At 38.5% G+C, this 23,285-nt stretch overlaps 1 protein-coding gene across 8 annotated transcripts; it reads right to left on the bottom strand.

Moving 5' to 3' along the window:
• Nucleotides 1–573: 573 nt before the first annotated feature.
• rxrba (retinoid x receptor, beta a) lies at nt 574–22,813 on the bottom strand. Of its 8 annotated transcripts, XR_012359794.1 has the most exons (15): nt 22,666–22,813; nt 21,936–22,074; nt 21,295–21,524; nt 20,288–20,311; nt 19,737–19,890; nt 19,183–19,362; nt 17,532–17,555; nt 15,973–16,133; nt 15,729–15,858; nt 14,061–14,193; nt 8,230–8,271; nt 7,701–7,792; nt 7,408–7,513; nt 3,140–5,289; nt 574–3,106 (listed from the first exon to the last, which is right to left on the bottom strand). XR_012359794.1 is itself a non-coding variant. In XM_073858531.1 (14 exons), the coding sequence occupies exons 2-14, from the start codon at nt 21,949–21,951 to the stop codon at nt 5,142–5,144; spliced, it is 1,440 nt and encodes a 479-aa protein (XP_073714632.1). In that variant the 5' UTR covers nt 21,952–22,074; nt 22,666–22,813; the 3' UTR covers nt 574–5,141. The 8 variants fall into 8 exon arrangements, 7 of the variants coding, with proteins under 7 accessions (XP_073714632.1, XP_073714635.1, XP_073714634.1 ...); XM_073858531.1 differs by having other exon boundaries at nt 574–5,289; XM_073858534.1 differs by lacking the exon at nt 8,230–8,271 and having other exon boundaries at nt 574–5,289.
• Between the last annotated feature and the right edge of the window lie 472 nt (nt 22,814–23,285).

The following is a 23,285-nucleotide window of genomic DNA, read 5'->3' as shown; positions in this document are numbered from 1 at the left end:
AGTTAATTTCCAAACTAGAACTAATAAACATTTATGATGCACACTGTACCTGTTGTTTAATTTGTCACTATTTCCTTAATTTCTTTTTTTTTTTTTACAAATTTTAATAACATTTTAGCAATACTTAAAGCTATGCATCAACTTTACTCTTTCCATGCTTTTTGTTGGCTGATTTTACAAAATGTTACATTCTTTCTTTCACAATAGATAAAGGTGTCTATGAAAATGCGCAAACGCAAATTCAATTGCTGTTGCTGTTTTAAGAGTCAAAGGAGATATTTTTAAAAATACAAACATTACATGTAGTTTCCTATTTAATATGACAAAAATACACTAACAACAAATAAGCATTTCGAAAAACAGCATTTCATACAATGCTGATACTATTACACTTAATATCAAGAAAAAAAGTTAAATAATAATTGTGGCATCTACCAAAAATAAACACAATATACTAAAACATTTAATCTCCAATTCAGGCAGGCCATTGAGTTGGAAAAGTTAATAGTTATTTTTAGGATGTTTTCAAGTTGAAAGCGACTGATGCAGAACAAAGAAACTTTCACACAACTGTGCTGTAATAAAACCTTTACTTACACATGATACATCCAACAAAAACAGATTTTGAATTAATGACAAAGCAAAAGAAGAAAAAACAAACTTCTTTCTTCACGCTCAGTACACTCAATTACTTCCACAATTGCTGGACAGATTAGAAACTAGACAGAAAAAGTAAAGAGAGAAGGGCGTAAGGGGAAAACACCCCAAATAATAGTTTTTGCACTAATACATCAGGATACACAAAGATGTAAAGCATAGGAAAACACAGCGAGAAGCAAAAAAAGTTTCTTTTTGGTGGGTGTAATTAAGAAAGTTCTTTCATTTCAAGTTTGGAGTCTTTTAAGCTCCCATTAAACAATCTTAAACAATCACCATCTTCATAATCCCACCCATTTAATACAAAAACAATCCCTCCCCATTCAACTGTAATTTCATTCAACACATCAATGTATGAGTGAATTGAATAAAAACATGTCCAGATCACATTTCAAAACAAAATTGAAAAAATGCATAATGGTCTATTTATTAGACCAGTACGATTTTCAATGTTTTCACAAGCAAACACATTTACCCCCACAAATGTTTTTAAAATATATTTCCATTATTCTTAATGGTCATAAGTGGAATACAATGTTATTTATCAAATGTACAATTATGAAAAACTGAACTTTTAAAAGCAACAAAAGCTTTCTATTAATTTTGAAACAAAACGTGACCTGGACATGTTTAAAAAAAGGTTTCGTGACAACCACTCCACCTTGGCAAAAGCTTCGACTTCACTCTTGCGTCGTATGCATATCTTTCTTTAAAGAAGCAAACAAACATTCACTGATAAGCGACAATGAAGATAAAAGTGAATCAGCTCTCAGACGGCAACATGCACAACCACGTCATTCTCAGGCAGAGATTAATTCAAGTTTGCACTGTGCATATTTCAGAGCGCCGCGCGGCTTCAAATACACAAACAGGAGGGCTTTCCACACCTGACGAAAATTGCAGCACCATGGCCTAAGTACAAAGCACAAACAGAACCCTCTTTTTCATTTTAAACGTCCGATCGGCTCAACTCTATATAAATAGATATAAAAGGGGCTCCGTTTAGTGATCATCACAGTACACAGTCAACCATTTGGGGTCAGGAACACCCATAAGACGACTCGCACCTGTTTGGCAGTATCATATCGTTTCAGGTGCATCATGGGTATTTGCGGCTGAGACAGTGAAAAGCCTGTGTGAGCCTTATATTATTCAATCTATTCATTTTTAAACTAATGTAAAGGCTCTTAAATGACACGAGTATGATAAAGTAACAAAGGGGAGAAAAAGTGGACCCTAAAATACAGGGAGGGTCGGCCATGTGAAAGTTTCACGATTTCAATAACGGTAAACTGGAATCAAGTAATAAGAGATGGGTACATTGCACTATTTTAAGGAAATCTTTACAAATTGGTAAAGTCTAAAAAAAAAACAGGGCACCTATTACACACACACGCACTCATACACGCTCACAGATACGAGAAACCTAAACTGTTAAGTATCAACAAATCGGTCGTGATTCACATTGTAAAAACCGCAAGACAGGATCTCTCTCCAACGGTACAAAACAAAAGGAAACACAGGAAGGGATGGCAAAAAGAAACAACTGTTATAAAGGAACGCAGCTTTAATTGGAAGTCTGGATTTAGTCACATGTAATGGCAAGCATGTATAGTGGCATACAGCACAAATTAATTCTTCAAAATTATTTGCAAGCTAAAACCTGTAGCTAAAGTTAAAATTCTGCATGTTATTAATTATACTTAGTAAATTAAGCACCTGATTAATGTATAAAACTGTTCAAATAGGAATCTGTATATTAGGGATGCTCCGATCGATCGGCCGATAATGCTTGCTATGTTTCTCAATGAATTACGGTGAAATGCCGCTACATCCAAAAGCCAGGGGGCGCTCTCGTGCAGAAACTCAAAATGCGCTGTAGACGAAGAACAATACACACGCTAGTGATGGGAGAAACGAAGCTTTTCGAAGCTTCGAATCAATTGAACCAATTGCTTCGAAAATTGATTCAGTTTTTCGAAGCAGTTCGAAACACCACACACGGTGGCGACCCCTGCTGGTCAAAATAGTGTAAAAGCAGATATGTCCAAACATTTTACACTTTTTTTTTACAAAATAATAGCAAGATTTTATTTAAAATGTTTAAAAAAATTATTTAAATTATGATTAAAACTAACTACCCTTTTATTTATGTACATTTTTGTCATTAAATCTGTCTATAAACAAAAAGTAGACAAAATGGTAGTGTTATTAGTCCGAAGGATAAATGTTTTAATTGAACTTGCATAATAAAACTGACCCGAGTTCACCTAAACATATGGTCATTTGTGATCAACTCCCCCTAGTGGTGAACCATTGGATTTTCAAAACGTTTGAAACAGTTGTGACGTAATGAAGCCTTGTTTGCTAAAATTGCGTGACTTGGGCCAGTTTGAAACAAGCTCCGAACCACTGATTCGAAACAAAAGATTCGTAAATGTTTCGAAGCCTCATGAAGCAGTGCTTCGAAAACGACCATCACTACATGAAGCAGTGCTTCGAAAACGACCATCACTAACACACGCAGCTCCATGAAATGGCTGAAGGATATATTTATATTGCTGTTCTTCAAACCTTTTCAGGTATTTTCATGATAATAAAGAATATGTTTAATAATTATGTTTGACGAGTGTTGCTTTTTCAAATGCATGTTATAAACGACTCAAACTAACAGTGATTTTAGATCGATAAGGACTTACTGATCAAAAGCCGCAGTACATGAAATAGCTGTAATAAGATCGGCTGTCCCGATTCAGAATAGTGATCGGCCACGTATTATTAGTGGAGATCGGCATTGATCGGAGCATCCCTACTGTATATAGATCAACACTACACTTCAAGATGAGAAGTGTTGATCTGGGTATATATCAAATTCAAGCTTATTTGAGTACATTGCATATTTTAATCATTGGTGCGTGTTATGCTCTGGTGGGTTAGTTCGATGTTAATACTGATGTTAACATTTATTTCTAACCTTTGTCATTATTAGCACCAAAACAGATGGGAACATTTGCTAAAATCTCCAAATACTGTCAGTATTTGACCAAGTCACTACCTAAAATTACTGAAAATTACACATTTTGGCTTGAACCCCTAAAAACCAACAGGTTAATATGAAGACCCATCATCAATACTGGTGCGTGTGCTCAATAAATGATCATGCTTAACGACCAAACAATGCTACCCAAGACTATGCTACCCTCCTTAAATGCATAGAGATTGTAAAGTATGCTGGTTGTGACCTTTCGCAGCAATGGCTGTTCACAGAACTTGTACTGCTATGTGATTCTAGTCTCCCTGAATAGGACAGACACGTTTACAGACAAACTAGTGAGCTTCAGGAATAAGCTATCTGCTATGAGATAAGCATTGTGACCTGTACGGATGGAATGTAAAAGGTCCTTTATGAATTTCTACCTGAAAACTTGTTGTTTTCTATGCCATCGTAAGTACCAGGAGCTTGCTTACAAACCGATTTCTTCACCGTTGAATACACACAAAACAAAAAAGTGTCCTAAAGCAAGAGAAGGACGAGAGTGGTTGGACATATTCATACATCACAGCACACACACTTCATAAATATCTATTTTTTTCCGAGGGGGGTGGTGTGGATTTCCTAAATGAGGAATTGGAGAGGAAAATATCAAAAAGATTGGGAAATATGAAAATGGCAGAAGGTACATGGTCCTCTAGAAGGTACCAAAAATCTCTTAACAACTTTAATAACATTCCCATTAGGGAAAACAAAACAAAAAAATAAAAACAAGGTCGACCCTCCTATTGCCGCATAAAGAGCAGGATTTTCCTGCGAGATTCTGTGCCTTTAGGCTTTCATTGGTGCATGATCAAAAATTCATGCCCCACCGTTAAAAGCCTGCATACATTATTCACAAATGTAAAACTTTGGCCTGCATTTCATATGGGCCAGATGCAGCAAGCCAAAAAAGTCAATGCCATTTTTAAATGACTCATTTCATGAGTACAGTACAAAGTCTGATTTCAAGGTTAAAGCCCGAATATAACATGTTAGCAGTATTCCAGAGTCACATTGCAATCTGGGACTAACGAAACGATTCGTACCAGCCAAAGGGCTCGCTGGATAAAAATTCTCACCCCAGTCAACACATGCACTGTGTTCAGCCGGCAGACTATTTAACTGCAGCGCAAAACGAAAAAAAGTACAGTTTGTGCATTCAACGTAACATCTAGAAACCTAAGATCTGAAAACTGGAAGTTGAAGTCTTTAAACTGAAGTTTAAGATTTAAGTTGAAAAATAAGATCTCTCTGTAAAACATTACATGGAAAACAAGATTGTTTTTTTAGACAGCTGAAGTCCTTTTTGGGGCTGTACTGGTTTAAAGGTGCAGTGGGGATAAATGGGAAAGGTGTAAATGGAAAGTGAGACACAGTAAAGCCCCAGAGTCCAGGGGGACTGCGATACCCTGGTGCAAACCGGACTGATCCGGATCAAGAACGGTGCAGACTAGGTCAGCTGATGAGGAGCTTCAAGCATCTCCATTAAGAAGGTATCGATTGGGGTGTCGCCGATCAGCTTAAAGAAGAACAGGTGCTCCAGACACTTTAAGCCAATAGAACGCAGTGCTGGCAGTCGGAGGAGGAGTTTAGCAAATCTGAAAGCAAAGAGATTAAACTTAATTCAGCTGCAGTTTTAGCAAGATTATGGTTAAACTACGTTTGGAACAGAATACAACAATGCATGACAGGGCTCCAGACTGCAAGTAAATAGTCGCATTTTGCGAGTAATTTTCCTGCCTATGCGACTACTTATTAAAGGTTGCACTGGCGTGACTGCAAAATTTTTATATATAATTATATTAATATAATGCGCAGGCGATTACGTTCACGGCGCATCCAGTCACTCTCTCCTGTTGCTGCTCCTCTTATCTCAGGTGCATATCACCTCTCTAAATCTGTCTCTTTTGTCCACTTTCGACCGCTTCTGTCCTGATTACTTTTAGTGGAGGTCTGTGGACTTTCGTTTAAACGCGAGTGGGAGAAATGACGGGTTTAAATTGCAGCAAACTAATATTACGTCAAGAGTCCACTGCTTGTGTTGTAAGTAAACATGATGAACAGTATTTTGCACATGAATATGTAAGAGCTTTCTGTGATATATCAGCACAATTAATGAAACAATCTCGCGCAACTTCCACACGCTCGCAAAATAAAACTAATTAAAGACGCAGAGATCAGCTGCTTTAGTTTTATCAATGAAAGCCTAAAGATAGCGCTGTACACTGCGTATTCACGCTAGAAGTCAGAAAAGATGTAAAACATTGTGCTCAGTACCTCAGATTAGGTTTTAAGGTCCTGGCAAATTATATCTACAGAGTGCATGGAGACATTTTGTAGTGATTAAAGCAAAAGAATATGATTTCTTTACTCTGTCTTAAAGGTGTAGCGGAGGATTTTCTCGAATTATAGAAAGAACCGCCTTCACTTTAAAAAAAAATGCAATTGCGCAACACTCCTGATTGACAACTAGGAAGACCAATAGTCTTGATGATCCACCCGGAAAAGAAAATCCTCCGCAATAACTTTAATGTAGCCTGAAGCTTTTACAACAAAGTAAGAAAAAGTTGATTGTAAATTTTATGATTTACAGGAAGCCAAATATATTTTAAGAGTATGGCAAAGTTAAAAAAATAATGTATGTATATAAAGAAAAAAAATCTGTATTTGTAATACATTTATTAATGCATTAAACATGTTTAGACGTAGTTTTAGTGTTTATTTTTACACCACCCAGTGACTGGTGCCACCAAATTGAGGCCCAGCGCCACCAGCTGTACAACTTGGTGGCGCCAGTGCCACCTCTCTCAAATGTTAGTTTGGAGCCCTGCATGGTATACACAGCATGCCCACTATGTTTATTGTTATATTTTAATAGACTAAGTAAAAGTGACATGTTTGTCAAGTATGGAATGAATACTCAAAATGTGACATCTGCATTTCATGAGTAGTAAACACAAACACATCAGGGGCGAGTTACAGGCCTGACTATCTAACCACAAGGCTACGACTGCCCCTAAAAAAACAATATGCATTATGCAATAACAGAAGTTTTAAATGTTTTGTTTCATATGTTTCAAGCTGTGTGGGTTCTTGGCCAATGAAAGCTGCTACAAACTCCAGACATCTGCTTTTCTGTCTGGCTACGTGAGACATCAGAGTATGCTGTGTATCAGTCCTTCCAGAAAAACAGTTTTTTGTGATTGTTGCGGGCAAAAATCCTTGGCACGTTTTTTAAAAAATTGCGATGGAATATGCAGGATATTTATGCAACTTGCCAAAATTTCGGGAACTTGCAAAAACTGTTTGCAGCTTTTGATTGATGTTCACTTCGTGTAATTACGTCGGTTCCTAACATTCCCATGACAACAGGGGACATGGCTGCCCATGTGTTTAGTAAATGCATAATTTTTCAACTTTCTGCTAAGATATATATGACTTTTGCTACGAAAATGCGGGGATTATGAAATCATGCAAGCCCCGCATATTTTTTGTGAGCATAAATCTGCAATTTATGCTGCGAAATTGCGTCGTATTTAAAAAATGCAATAAATGCGGATTTGGCTGATTATGCAATGAATCATGCGATCGCATAATCACGTTTTTCTGGAGGGACTGGTGTATACAGCATATATATTTCTGAAAACAGTCAGCATGCTGCACATACCTAAATTTCGGGTTTAGAAGCAACATGTGTGCGAGTTAAATGGAGTTACCTTCCCTGCTGGTCAGGATATCTCTGTTTACAATAAGCCTCCAGTGATGCATAGACTTTCTCTCTCAGTAACTCCACCTCGCTTGGGCTTGACAATCCCTTTGCATCTGCAAAAAAAAAATACAAACCATATAATTGCAATCAGCTGCCAAAATTACATTACCAACAGAGATATTTTCCAGGTTTCCCAAAATTTAAGAAGCATTATTCTCAGTCGGGTCAACAGGATGCATTCACATTCAATAATGGTGTTTATTTATATACATCGAGAGGCAAATTTAAAAATAATCTCACCTGGGTTGAAAAGGATAATGGCTCTCAAACAGCCCAACTCTGTTTTGTCCATCTGCATGTCCCTCATCTTGCTCACCAGCTCTGTCAGCACCCTGACACCATTAAATTGGGGAAGGGAAGGAGCGAGGGATGAAAGCAGGAAGGGAAATGCAGACAAAAAAAGAAGAGGTTTGAAGTTAATGTTTGAGGTCAAACAAATTAACAGGGAAAAAAAAATGGATCGATTTATATACAAAAGAAATTCCTTGGTAACTACGTAACAGCTTCACATTTCTGCTCATAGGACAAAATCATGATATTAACACAATTCGACAAAGCATGCAACATAAAACATCAGTCACTCCGGCTAGTGTTGTGAGTCCCGTTTCCACACTCAAACACACACATACAGGACACACACACACACAGGTCAGTTGGGTCTTTACCTGCCCCAAACCGCCCCAGACATAACGCTATTGAAAACAAACTCTTAAGTTATAGGATTTCCTGACTGCTGCTTAGTTTATGGCATGTGGCGGAGTGTTATTACCTGTCGAATATGGCCCCAACCTCTGCATTGTGCGCACTCTCCCTGTGTATTCAATCACAATGTGTTATTAGAACGTCAGTACACATTTCATTATTATATAATGTCTCCTCGCTCCAGAAAGGCCCAGGCAGATGGTGAGAGTCCGCGTAGGCCCAGTTCAAAGAGTAACAAGCTACAGGCTCTTGTTAAGAGGAAATCACACTGTGAGCGAAGCTTGAAATGACAATTCCCAGCACAGCACAAATACAACAAATATGCTGGAAAAATTTGGGTTAGGATGAAACAATACAAATGGCACAAAGAAAAACATTTGGCTTTCTTTAATGTTTTGAGCGTTGATGTTTTGCAAAATCTCTTAATTTAAAAATGTTTTAAACAACATTGCATCATTTTCTTGCAAATTGTAGCTGTTACTGCACTACATTGTACCTGTTAATAGTCAAAGCATTATTACAAATTATCAAAACTGATAAACTAGTAAAGTAAAAATTTATAGGTGTTCCTTTAGCTCAACTGGTGGAGCGTTGCATTAGCAGCTCAACGGTTGTGGGTTCGATTCCCAGGCAAGCCACATACTAAAGAACAGGTTGGATTTTATAGTTTTGGATAAAAGCATCTAATAAATGCATAAATGTGTAAAATATGTTGGAAAACATTATACAATATTGCGTTAAATATAATTTTACATACAATTTGTGTCATGGTGGGCCAGTGAAACATTTGCTGGGCAAAACTGAATATATCCTTATTGTTAAAGGGACACTCCACTTTTTTTGAAAACAGGCTCATTTTCCAGCTTCCCTAGAGTTAAACATTTGATTTTTACTGTTTTGAAATCCATTCAGCCGATCTCAGAGTCTGGCGCCAGCACTCCCAGCATAGCTTAGCACAATCCATTGAATCCGATTAGACCATTTAGCCTGGCTCCGCCCTCCTACGTGATTCCGCTTAATTTTCATTTTGCTTCAGTACAACATCTGGGACTGCTGTGTAGAGTTTCGTTTTCTCCGGCAAAAATCTGCAGGTCCAATCAGCGAACAGAGGGGGGTAGCTAAGAACGATGACGCCATACTGAGTGACATACGTCACAGCCAAACGTTAGCGATTGGTTATGGCAGATTCAGAGTGACTCTGGGCAGATCCAATAGTTTTAAACTTCAACACAGGACCCTCCTAAACAGAAGTAACGCTTTGCAATGGAGCGTGGCCAGACTCTCTGTACAAATGAAATGAATGTACAAGAGTCTGGTTGGACCAGGCTATAGACCATTAGCATCGCACTCAAAAATGACCAAAGAGTTTAGATCAGGGGTCTCAAACTCAAACTGGCTTGGGGCCATTTCTAAGACAGAAATTTCATCGGGGGGCCGCAGTGCTATTTTAACGTTCAAAGTACAATATTTCTGTAAATGTCATGTTTTATTTCTATTATTTAATGTATAATAATACTTGAAAATATATAAGCAGTGGTTTTATCTTTTTAATATACATTACTTTATAAAAGTAAGTACATTTTTTCTTGACCTTATCTTAACTAAGACCTATTATAACCTTGCACTAAACTAACAAATTAAATTTCTGTATACATTTATAAACTATTATAAAAAATTACCACCAGTAAGTGTTTCTGTTTTGATTTATTTTGGATTGTTTTCGGTCATAGTATAGACTTCATTATGTTCTTTGTTATTTCAGTTTTAATTAATTTTCTATTATATGTGGGAAAATATTAATAAGTGAAAGTGATCCCATAACTTTTGAATGGGTAGTCCATGTTATATAAGCTAGTTGGACAGAAAAAAATAATAATACTGCTCTATGTGTAATTGAATAGTAAGCTTAGCTACATGATAATATATTATACTTCATTATATATAGCAGTATACATACTTTTATCTTCTGTACATTTCTCCACATCTTTTCTCTTTTCTTAACCTGGGCACTTTGATGGCTCTTTTCTTATCTGTAGTTTAAAATGTGTTGCATTACATCTACCGCTCTGCCTCTCTATGCGGTGTCTCCATTAGATGCTGTGACTTGTTGATGTGAACTAACCCCACCCCAGCTCGATCTTCTGAGTATCCAGCCGGAAGTAACAAATCTTCTCTGGACAAACACTACACAAAGTCCCGACCAGATTAACTGATCGCATGTTGAGTGATATGATTGGCGCGAGGTTCAGTTGAGGAATTAAAATCCGATCACGCATTCCGTTATCCTCGACATCACGGAGCGTGCGCGGTTCATGGCTGCGTATCAACGGGTGACGCGACCCACGCCACGGAGCGCAACTTCCGCTCCCGAGCACTTTGGAAAGTAAATGCTTTGACTCGTTTTAACGCGTTGTTAGACGCGACATGTGAACGAACACTTGAACGTTTAAATAAAAAATTAAACGAATATAAAACAAAGTGAATAAAAATCTTTCTGCGGGCCAGATTTTGTTATATTTTTGAAAGGTGACGCGGGCCGCAGAGAGGGGGAGGGCGGGCCGCAAATGGCCCGCGGGCCGGGAGTTTGAGACCACTGGTTTAGATATTTTTCTTATTTAAAACTTCACTCTTATGTAGTAGCATCGTGTACTAAGACCGTCTAAGAATAAAAAAAAAATCTAGGCCGATATGGCTAGGAACTATTTTCTCATTCTGGCGTAATAATCAAGGACTTTGCTGCTGTAATATAGCTTAGCATAATCCATTGAATCTGATTAGACCATTAGCATCACGCTCAAAAATGACCAAAGAGTTTCGATATTTGATATTATGGAGCACACGAAAATAGTCCCCTTGGTAACTTTCTATAGCTGAGGACTATTTTCGGGCACTGCGTAATATCAAATATAGACACTCTTTGGTCATTTTTGAGCGCGATGCCAATGGTCCAATCAGACTCAACGGACCATGCCAAGCCACGCCAAAAGTGGTAACGCCAGACCCGGGGATCGGCCGAATGGATTCCAAACACTGGATTCCAGGGAAGATGGAAAACGAGCCCATTTTTTTTTTTTTAAGTGGAGGATCCCTTTAAAACCTACATACTACATAAATGAGTAGATATTCATAGTTTAAAGGGATAATTCGGGCAAAAATGACACTAACCCATGATTCACTCACCCCGAAGCCGTCCGAGACGCAGACGCCCACAATTCTCCAGACAAACACACTTTCAGCTACTCCAGATGTCTCACATCTTCCAGCTGCTACAGTAAAGCTACAGGGTCCAGCTCCTTCAAGTCCAAAAAATGTGCACATATCCCTCCCCAAAGAAATCCAATCGACTCCAGGTAATCCGCGCTGTTTTGTTTTAGAAATATTCACATTTAAAACTTTCTAAACGAAAACAACTAGCTTCCGGTAATGCCGGCATCTTAGTCGCGTCCGCATTCAAGATGAGAGCGTACGCCGTTTACGGAGGTTTCTTTGCTGCTGCTTTGTGCCAACGCCCTCCGCATTTGTCATACGTCACTAAGACAAGTCCATACACTATGCTAATACACTCTCATGAATACAGATGAGTCTAAGATGGAGCCGCTAACGGAAACTAGTTATTTTCATTATAAATATGGATATTTCTACAACAACACCACGCAGATTATTCACAGAAGACCCTTGTTTATCATCGTGGAGCCACTTGGATCCATTTTGTGAAGGATAGATGCACATCTCTGGGACTTTGTGGACCCCATAACTTTACATTTGATTAAGTGAAAGATCTAAAACATTTTCTAAAACAACTCAAAATGTGCCTGTCCGAAAAATGATGGACATATGCATCTCGGACGGCCTCGGGGTAAGCAAACCATGGGCTCAACATCATCCCTGGCCGAACTATCCCTTCAACATTTCAGTAATGAACTGCATGCTTACACAATCATTTGCACGTCAAAATGATTAAAAAGGAAGCACACGAGTCTGCACAAAGGGTTAAATGGCATCTAAAGCATGAGCCAATGAATGCAAAGCAGAAAGCACACACATCACATAGCTACTGGCTGACAGAGACAATGAAGCGCTGCAAAACAAGAATGACATGAACAGCAGCACAGCACAAGGACGGAAAGCGTTTTTCTGAAGCAGAGACATTATGACAATTAACGGCTACAAATGACAGCACATCATATGAACATCACAGCACACTATAGCAGAAAACAATGGGATTAAAGCTAATGTAAAACAACAGCCTGTAGCTTGCTATTCCTGGATTTGCACAGGACAAAACAAAGACAAAATGTGGAGTCTTGAGGAGTTTTAAGTTTTGTTTCTTGGAATAACAATGCAACAAAACTGCTATTCACAGAGCACTGGGTTCAAATGTGTGCGCTGTGATGTTATTTAAGAGTTAAATCAGAGGAGTAGTGTGTTTCACAGACTATAAGCAGAGGAGAGTTGGTGCACGTCTGCGTGTTTGTATGTGCATGTGTCGTGTGTCCTTTCGGGTCGTGCTGCGTCATTCTAGAAAGCGTTTTGTTTACAGCAGCGTCACGTCAGCCAAAGACGCAACTACAAGCCAGCAGAATGTCGGGGGGTAGAAGATCTTTATCTTTTGTCATGCCACAGGAAAAAGCAAACCACCTTGTGACTTTAAACGAGAACTAAGAACCACAGGCGTCATGTTTCATGAGCATAGACTCGATTTCTACTATTTTATTTACATACAATGTAAAGCTGAAGTATTATAACTTCAGTATTATAACCATATTATATGAATGATAATTTTTTTTGTCTATATTGTCAAAGTCTGATATCAGCAAAAAACCTGCCAGTGTACTTGTAGTTTAAAGGAATAGTCTACTCATTTTCAATATTAAAATATGTTATTACCTTAACTAAGAATTGTTGATACATCCCTCTATCATCTGTGTGCGTGCACGTAAGCGCTGGAGCGCGCTACGACGCTTCGATAGCATTTAGCTTAGCCCCATTCATTCAATGGTACCATTTAGAGATAAAGTTAGAAGTGACCAAACACATCAACGTTTTTCCTATTTAAGACGAGTAGTTATACGAGCAAGTTTGGTGGTACAAAACAAAACGCAGCGCTTTTCTAAGCGGATTTAAAAGAGGAACTGTGTTTTGTGGCGTGGTGGCACTTTTGGGAGTACTTCAACTCGGCGCAGTAACACCCTCCCTCTCCCATTATGAGAGTGAGAAGGGGAGCGGACTTTTCAGGCGAGTCGAACTACTCCCAAAAGTGCTATTACGCCATAAAATATAGTTCCTCTTTTAAATCCGCTTAGAAAAGCGCTACGTTTTATTTTGTACCACCAAACTTGCTCGTATAACTACTCGTCCTAAACAGGAAAAACGTTGATGTGCCCGGTCACCTCCAACTCCATCTCCAAATGGCACCACCGAATGAATGGGGCCAAGCCAAATGCCATCGAAGCGCCGCAGCGCGCTCCACGCACACAGATGATCGAGGGATGCATCAACAATTCTTAGTTAAGGTAATAACATATTTTAATATTGAAAATGAGTAGACTATTCCTTTAAAACCTAAAGTAGGGACAAAAAAATTGACTTTTGTAAGAACACTGCTACTGTGTTTTTTTTTTTTTTTAAAGCGAAGGTCTCTGCACTTTCTAGAAATTTATTTCGAAAATTACTTATTTGCTTTAGTATTTAATAGCTAGAATTTTTGTCTAGAATATAATTACAGAAAAACTCATCTGTAGCTTAAAACTATTACCCTAAAAGAATTTGAAATTTAGATACCTGCAAAAATATGCAACCAATACCAACTACATACACATAAAGCAGTCTAAGTAAAGCAAAAATACTGCCCACTGTGCCCATGTTCTCCTGTATGTGGTTATTGGATGTGATTATTACCTGTCAAAAATGGCTCCCACCCCTGCGCTGTGAGCACTGTTCCTGTGCACGTGGAGACCGGTGGCCAGCAGAATGCCGTCCTTCACCGTGATGGAGCGATGAGAAAATGAGGCGATCAGAAGCTCATTCCAGCCTGGAAGGCAGAAAGGATTGTGGGTAAGACTGTGAGTAGATTGTTCCTTTATGATCAACCTATTCCTTTAACGCAATAAGTAAGTTACGGTACATTCACACGAGGCGTAAGCGTTGACGGTTCCCATTTAATTTTAATGGGTGACGTCACGCTTTGCTGAACTGAATTGTGGATCCGTCTGCGCTGATTCACTGCCGTTGCTTGCGTCAGAAGTTGAACATATCTTAACTTTTCAAGCGGCAATGCATGTGTCAGCTAATCAGATCGCCTTGTGTAAATAATCTATGCAGAGCTAGCCAATTATGTTTATGGAAGACCAGAGCATGTGTAGCGCCACTGTGATTGGCTGTTGGCCACGCTTCAGACAAGCCTTCCGTCAAGCATTAACGCTTCTGTCCTGTGTGAATGTACCGTTAAAACAAAACTAGATTAAAATTTCTAGTGTAAAAAAAGTTGACCGAACAGCAAATGTTTATAATATTGGATACTATATTATCTTCTATATAATCATTTATGACATCAGCTAGAATATTTATATTAAAGGATAAGTCACATTTTTTTTAAGAATCCAGATAATTTACTCACCACCATGTCTTCCAAAATGTTGACGTCTTTCTTTGTTCATTCGAGAAGAAATTATGATTTTTGAGGAAAACATTCCAGGATTTTTCTCATTTTTCTCATGGACTTTAATGGACCCCAACACTTAACAGTTTGAATGCAGTTTAAAATTGCAGTTTCAAAGGACTCTAAATGATCCCAAACAAGGCATACAAGGCATAAGGGTCTTATCTAGCGCAACGATTGTCATTTTTTTGCCAAGAAAAAAAAGCACTTTTAAACCACAACTTATCTTCTTCCTCCGGCTGTGTGACGAGCCAACGCGACCTCACTAAGTGGCGTAATGACTTCAAAAGGTATATGAAACGCACATTTGCGGACCAGTTTAAACAATAAACTGACACGAAGACATTAGTATCATTCCAAAAAGAACAACGTCGGAGCGGTCCTCTTTCTCCACACTTAACACCGGGGCATAGTTTCGATACGTCATCCGTGACCTCTTGACGCGATGACATATTACGTGAGGTCACGCTGGCATGTCACAGGACCGGAAGAAGACAATAAGTTGTGGTTTAAAATTGCATATATTTTTTTCTTGTCAAAAATGACAATCTTTTCACTAGATAAGACCCTTATGCCTCATTTGAGATCATTTAGAGTCCTTTAAAACTGCAATTTTAAACTGCATTAAAACTGTTAAGTGTTGGGGTCCATTAGAATGAGAAAAATCCTGGAATGTTTTCCTCGGGGAGCAGAGTTTCTTCTTGACTGAACAAGGAGGGAAATCAACATTTTGGATGGCATGGTGGCGAGTAAATTAGCTGGATTTTTTTTAAGAAAATTGACTAATCCTTTAAAAGGCCCCTACTAAATGCAATAATCTAGTTTTAACAATAGAGGATAGTGTTTTTCCAGAAACGTATTAAAACGGAGAACATTGAGATGTTATAAGGTCAGAGAGAGGATTTTACCGGCTCGCAGCAGGATAACTTGGTCATCCAATGAGAGCTCACTGAAGTGAGGGATTCGTTTCGCCCATTCAACCAAAGTGAAGAGCTGTTTATCAGCGGCCTGGCAGATGTTTGTGACCGGATCATTTGGCTATGGGGACGAGGAAAAAAACAGGAGTACAATTAGGGTAACAAAAGAAAAAAAACCTTCTCTCATAAAAATTCTCATTCTTTGGGTGAATTCTTAGTCGCTTATTTTACTCACAGAACTTCCCCCTGAGCTGCCATCCGCATGCAGCTCGGTTTTCTGCTCAACGGCCATCTCTGCCTCCAGAATTTTCTCGACCGGCATTTCTTCGTTGGCAGCACTGGTGGACTCCACCTCGCCTTCCCGCTCCTTGTTTCTCTGACGCTCCTCCTGAACGGCTGCATCGCACACAGGGAAATGTGGAGGAAGAACAGGGAGGGAAAGACGGAGATGCAGGACAAAGCGAAGGACATGAAAGGACAGGAGACAGGGCAAGTGATGAAGATGAAAAAAGGGGGAGACACAGGGATATACAGATACATGTAGTTTCTGGTTAGTTTCAAACATTCATTCACACACTAAAGTCCTCCTGTTGCATGTCTTTAACAAAAAATAAAAGCTTAAATATATGCAGATTTTCAAAACAGCATTCTTACAGTATTAATATATTTCGGCTTTATAATAGCATCATGGGGTCATAAGAAAATATCAAATTGGGTATAATAGCTTTATATAATATGAATTATTACATACATACTACACATGTAAGTTAACTGTAGAGAGCTCATTATTTCCCCATCCAAAAATAGCATTAAAACTATATTTTTGGAACACACAGAGGATGTTATAAGCACAAAACCAGTTAGTATAACATACAATTATTCCTAAACACCACAAAACCTGACCCAACCCTAATCAAACATACCTGCATTTCATTTCCAGGTTATCCTGTAGACCAGTGGTTCTCAAACTGGGCTCCGGGGCCCCCAAAGGGGCCGCGAGATGGTGCCAGGGGGGCCCCAGTTTTATGACATTTTATAAAATACACAGAATTCATGATAAATGAACGTAATTAAACCTAATAAAAATAAGGCTACTAACCAACAGCACTACTTTGTATAACTTAATATGTTTTGTTTAATTAAAAACATTTTTTTAGAACAGTTTTTGTCATAAATTTTCTTTGGGTGGGCCGCGAAGGAATGCACCATATTATACAGTAGGCAAAGTAGTGCTTTTCACCTACGTTATAGTATGAAAGAAGGCGGTTTTGGACGCTTTGATTTTTCAGGTGTGTTTAATTAGGGTTGGAACTAAACTCACAGTGGCCCTGCAGGACCAGGATTTACAGGATGCACAGTTTATATGTGACCCTGCCTGTAAAAACTCCTAAAAAAAAAACTTATGTGACTTACTGTTTTCAGAATCTTAGTGTAAAGAACATTTTGTTTAAATATAACCTTGATATCTTTAGTATTGACTTAGTAAGACCATATCAATGTCAAATTAATGATTAAAATCAAACTTTGATGCTTCTAATCTCATAATTAGATTGAGACTTTAGCCTGAAATTCACAGACAGGGTCACATGAAAATAACAATGCAATGCAGATTTTGTAAGGATGCTTTTACTGAAGCATAGTGGACTTAAAAACCATACAGTATCTGACACCAAACATGTTACTTATAAATATGACCCCTTCTTATGGCAAAGTTGCTACAGGACTTTAATACAGACTTTTCCAATTATGCATTCATACAAACACAAACACCCCCTCTCCCTGTTTTCTCCTTACATCGTTGTCGTTCATCTTGGACCACTACAGAAGGAGAGGGAGAAAGAGAGAACGAGAGGAAAAAAAGAGGGACAGAGGGGGACAGGTGTTAGTGGTGACAACATCCCCCCCCCCCTTCTCTCCTCTTTGCTATGTACTGTGATGTTTATGACAATTTCCTCTTACTATCACAGTTAACAATCTGTGTGAAAGTTACACAACTCCACCGTCTAATTCTCAATAAACATATGAGGAGCTCAGATGCAAAAGCAGCTAAATGTCACCTTCGTCAAAAATGAGAATGATATTACCTGAATGCTCTTGGCACGTATTACACATTCATCAAATCCCCTTAATCCCAACATTACTCGGGTCATTCAGAAATATTGGTTTGTTGGCAGAATCCATTAAAGGGACATTCCACTTTTTTGAAAATATGCTCATTTTCCAGCTCCCCTAGAGTTAAACATTTGATTCTTACCGTTTTGGAATCTATTCAGCTGACTCCGGGTCTGGCGCTAGCACTTTTAGCATAGTTTAGCACAATCCATTGAATCTGATTAGACCATTAGCATTGCGCTAAAAAATAACCAAAGAGTTTCAGTATTTTTCCTATTTAAAACTTGACACTTCTGAATTTACCCGTGTACTAAGAATGCCGGAAAATTAAAAGCTGCGATTTTGGTTACTTTCAATAGCAGGGGACTATTTTCGGACAGTGCGTAATATCACTACGCCTGCTACAGCCATGTTACATCAGCAAAATGCATTGATTATTACACCAGAATGAGAGTATAGTTCCTAGCCATATCTGCCTAGAAAATCACAACTTTAAATTTTCTGTCGGTCCCAGTACACGATGTAACTACAGAAGAGCCAAGTTCCAAATAGGAAAAACATCAAAACTAACTTTGGTTATTTTTGAGCTCGATGCTAATGGTCCAATCAGACTCAATGGACCGCGCCAAGCCATGCCAAAAGTGGTACCACCACACCCAGAGATTGGCTGAATGGATTCCAAAAATGCAAAAATCAAATGTTCAACTCCAGGGCAGCTGGAAAATGAGCACACTTCCAAAAAACTGCAATGTCCCTTTAAGAGTCTATAAAAAAATGATAATTTATATATTTATATATACATACACGTCAGACGCACTTAGTGGGTTTGCATCTGAGCTCTTCGTATATACATCCTTTAATTCTTCTTTGTCTTTTGTTTCAACTTCTGCACTAGAAAGCACTTGCTCTCTTTTTCCCTCTTTAAATGTGTGATAAACCGATATATCGGCCAGAGTGGGAATATCTGGCAAGTTGGGGTCACCTGCTTTCCCAATTAAAATAAGCTATCAAGTACCAACCCTTAGGCATTGTCAATGGATAACTTCCAAATAATGTGGAGTTTAATTACAATTTTAACCAAGTTACATGTCAAATTTGACATGTAATTTAAATTGGCAAAATTATGTACCATCTCATTTGCCAGTTCTGATTTTAGCAGACATTAGACCGTACTCTATCACCATTTACAACTCTGAACTCTAAATTTTGGCATTGTGCACTGAAAAACCTATATCGGTTGACCACTCTTCTTACCTCTAGGATTTGAGAACCTCTTTTCTGGATTTTGTGTTATGTGTATGTGTGAGATGGGATGGGGTGCTCTGCTTCTTACCTTCTCTCTTCATCCCCATGGCCAGGCACTTCTGGTAGCGGCAGTACTGGCAGCGGTTCCTCTGACGTTTATCCACCATACAGTCCTTGTTGTCTCTGCACGTGTAGCTCAGGTCCTTCCTCACTGTGCGTTTGAAAAAGCCCTTGCAGCCCTCACAGCTGTAAACTCCATAGTGCTTACCTGGTGAGAAGCAGAATGAGAGAAAGGTAAAATTAACTGTCAACAGCATTAATGTAGACAATTAAACTATAACATAACAAATAAATATACAGTTCAACATTACAATTAAAAAATGTGTATTAAAATTAAAAGGCACAGTGTGTCGTTTTCGTAATACTGGTTTACGTAAATCTTACATATTGCGCCTTTAATACTGTTTTTGCACCGATGACAAACATATTCAATGCAAACCTTAAGTTGAAAGAAGATAATTTTCGATGTTTAAGGAAAAACTATTTACATTAGGGTAGCCTACAAGAGGCTTTTAGTCTATACACATTTAGTCAGTTTGGTTTTTAGTTCAAACTTGTGTATGCGTGTCGTGTGGGACATACCAGATGATCGATCCCCACAAATGGCACACAAGCGTTTCTGTGAGACCATGGGCCCGGGGCTGTGGGAGGACAGCGGTTTTAAACCATATGGTGGCTTCACATCATCAGAGCTGCTGACAGCGTGCAGGCCCGACATGGACACGGTAGAGTTGATCTGACAAGAGCGAGGAGTGGAAAGATGGAGAAAGTGTTAAGTTTGCAGTAAAGAAAACAAAAAGTTAAAGTTAAGTCGTTAAAAGATGTTTCCTTATGACGAATCAAAACGCATTACTTGAAATTCAAATCGCAAAGTAATAACACTGCATGTTAATTGACATTGATCAGTAACACATGCCTGATTAGCTCTAAACCCTTGTTAACTGAAAACAACCAGATAGTTTCAACCATTTGCCCAAATCACATATTCAAACCCTCTGAGGTGATTAGGATTTTTATTTTGATTACATTTTTAGGTAGATAATCATCCAAACAGAGACATATGCATGAACAAGAGAAAGCTTGGAGAGCATGAGAGGGGGAGGAACTGCATGAAAAAGGGTACAAGGTCTCACCTCCATATTTCTGGGAAACATGATCTGTGAAGCAAAAACGCAGTGATGAGGGGGGCAGGAAAGTTTATGGCGAGAGGCGGCACTTTTATTACCCTGGTCTCCAAAACTACCGAATTACTAGCTTGTATTGTTAAAACAAAAATTTACAACTAAAATTTACGAATATTTGGAACTGCAAAAACCGTTGAACAAAGTATTTAAGAGAAAGGTCAAAATACCCAATCATCTGTTAAAGATTAACCGTTTTAGGGGGAAAACCTGAAATTACCTCTGCGCATAAACTGGGATTTTAAAACTTTGGAACCGGCAACCTCTTGGTGAATCAAACCCCGAAACTCTGCAGCTCAGCTGGTTTTGCTTAGTTCTTACTGCTATATTATGGACAGTAACCGTAAAGTAAAACCTAGATTTTCTAAATAAAACAGAAGTGGTTTGCATGCCAAGATTCTGCTATATTCGCAAAACAAAAACTAACAAATTTATTTAACAATTTGTTTTCCTCATTGGCATGTTCACAAGCACGGCTTAAACTCGTAGTTGCCATAAAAGCCACCTCCTGGCGTAATTGCAAAGCACCACGCAGATTACGTGTTCACGTTGTGATACTCGTAGTCTGCTCGTAAACACGCCAACAAGGAGAACAAGTTGTAGAATAAAGTTGTTCGTTTTGTTTACTTTGCACCCAAAAGTGTTTTGTCGCTTCATAATATTCTAATTAAACCACTGATGGCGATTTCTTTCATTCAATTTTGGGCTTGAATATTGTAGGTGGCATTAGCAGCATACGGGACAGTTACAAGCCTCCCGGGTTTCATCAAAAATATCAAAAAATTTATTTCCAAGACTATCTAAGGACTCGCGTGTTTGGAACAACACAGGCGTAAGTTATCTAAAATTTTTATTTTGGAGCGAACTAACCCTTTAAAGCAGGGTTTCTTCACCCACTCTACTACCAGCAGGGCAAAAATTTTAAGTCTGACTGTCAGGTATAACACAGATGTGCACACCTGTGGACTGCTGATGGGGCCATAGCCCACAGAAGGAGTTCCAGGAAGGCAGGGAGAACCCAGAGAGGAGCTGATGACTGAGAAAGGTGAGCCCATGCTGCTGATGGGACTGTTCACCGCTGATGTCATGGGTGGCAGAGAGGTCATGGAGGCGGCTGATGGGGTCAGTGGTGGCGAACGCTGGCCTGATGGGGGTGAGGATACGGATGAGCTGTCTGGACTGCGGGAATCTGCAGTAAGAGAAAAATATATGAAATAATATCATACGGTTTAAATGTAAGTTAGCTACTGCTAATACATTATTATTCATTCAAGGCAGTAGTAAAAGCCTCTACGTCTACAATATAGAATTGCACTGTAATAGCCAGACACAGTTGTGCTCAGAACTTTAAATTGAACAAAATCTGTAAAAGATATTAGAAAATTAGCAATTAAATCAAAAGATATTACCATCCTTACAGGCTTTATTATGAAAAACATACAAAGCTATGCTCTAAATAATACCTAAATAAACACACCCATCTGTTTTAATACCACACAACACAATATTACACCGAGAAATGCAAACAAAAAACACAAAGTATAAATTTAACTGCATGGGTGAGAAGTCACATCCGGATATAAAATAACAACTGCCTCACCTCTACTGTCTCCCATTATGAGCGGTCAGGCTCTGTTACTCACACCGACGCAGTCGCTCTGATATCGGACGACTGTTCAACTCAAGACCGCGGACTGAGGCCCGGGTCGGTGGCTCTTTAACAAACCCAAGATTTTCCTGCAATTTACAAAACACTTAGTAGATGTATATAAGACTTGTTACAACAAACGCATGAAACTAAAATTGTCACCATGTTTCCGAGCGAGTTACATGCGTTTTGATGTAACGTTAACGGCGACAGAAACCATTTTACAATTTTACATTTCACAACGCCTTTCATACAGATACAATTCATATGGTAATTAAATACGTAACATATTTAATAATATGTTGTTTAAGTTCAATAAATCAGGATTAATCACGTGTATGCGTTCAAAACGTATTTTCTATCGGCTAGCTGATGAACCAGCTTGGTTCGATATACAAGCAAAACAAGACACAGTTTCATCGCAAAACTGCTGTAAACGCACCCGAAAAACTCTTCAATCGTGTTTGTAAACGACAGTTATCAAATAAACAGACCATTTGTGTTAAATCACATGCATTTATATTTTTTATTCGGCTAATCGTCTCATTTAGCATGTTAGCTGGCACGCTAACAACTCTGCAGGCACAAATGCTGCTCAGGAAAAAAACGCATATAATCAAATATACTGCAACATATTAATGGCGAAAAATGTAAATAGCAGATACGTTTTCCTGATTTTCCTCAAAATTGATGGAGATTTGTAATAAAAAAGGTTTAATCAAAACCAAGACTGTTCGTTCCCATCGCGTCGCTGTGATTCCTCCAGTTGCCCTGGTCTTCCTTTCTGAGAAGGAAACCGAGGCTGTTTACGTCTGAGCCAAGAAACCGACGCCATTTTGGCTCATGCAGAGGAATGGTTTGAGCCAAAATGTCCAACTCGTAAAATGACACATTTCTTTCAAAATAAAACGTAAACTTTTTGTAAATTTGTATCCCCCATTAAAGGGGACATTTCACAAGACTTTTTAAAAATGTTAAATAAATCTATGGTGTCTCCAGAGTGCGTATGTTAAGTTTTAGCTCAAAATATAATATAGATAATTTATTATAGCATGCTAAAATTTCCATTTTGCAGGTGTGAGCAAAAATGTGCAGTTTTTGGGTGTGTCCTTTAAAATGCAAATGAGCTGATCTCTGCACTAAATGGCAGTGTTGTGGTTGGATAGTGCAGATTAAGGGGCAATATTATCCCCTTCTGACATCACAGGGGAGTCAAATTTCAATGACCTATTTTTTACATGCTTGCAGAGAATGGTTTACCAAAAGGAAGGTACTGGGTTGATCTTTTTCACTTTTTCTAGG

The sequence above is a fragment of the Misgurnus anguillicaudatus genome, chromosome 20, assembly GCF_027580225.2.
Source record: "Misgurnus anguillicaudatus chromosome 20, ASM2758022v2, whole genome shotgun sequence".
Taxonomy (NCBI): domain Eukaryota; kingdom Metazoa; phylum Chordata; class Actinopteri; order Cypriniformes; family Cobitidae; genus Misgurnus; species Misgurnus anguillicaudatus.
The sequence above is the reverse complement of the archived record's forward strand: the minus strand, read 5'-3'. Positions and strand labels throughout refer to the sequence as shown.

Excerpts from the sequence above, each read along its gene's own strand:
- rxrba (XM_073858531.1), bottom strand. Across the intron at positions 20,312-21,294 it reads GCCCCATCAGCAGTCCACAG|ATCATGTTTCCCAGAAATAT; the intron begins GTGTGCACATCT and ends TTTGCTTCACAG. Across the intron at positions 14,194-15,728 it reads AGTTATCCTGCTGCGAGCCG|GCTGGAATGAGCTTCTGATC; the intron begins GTAAAATCCTCT and ends TCTGCCTTCCAG.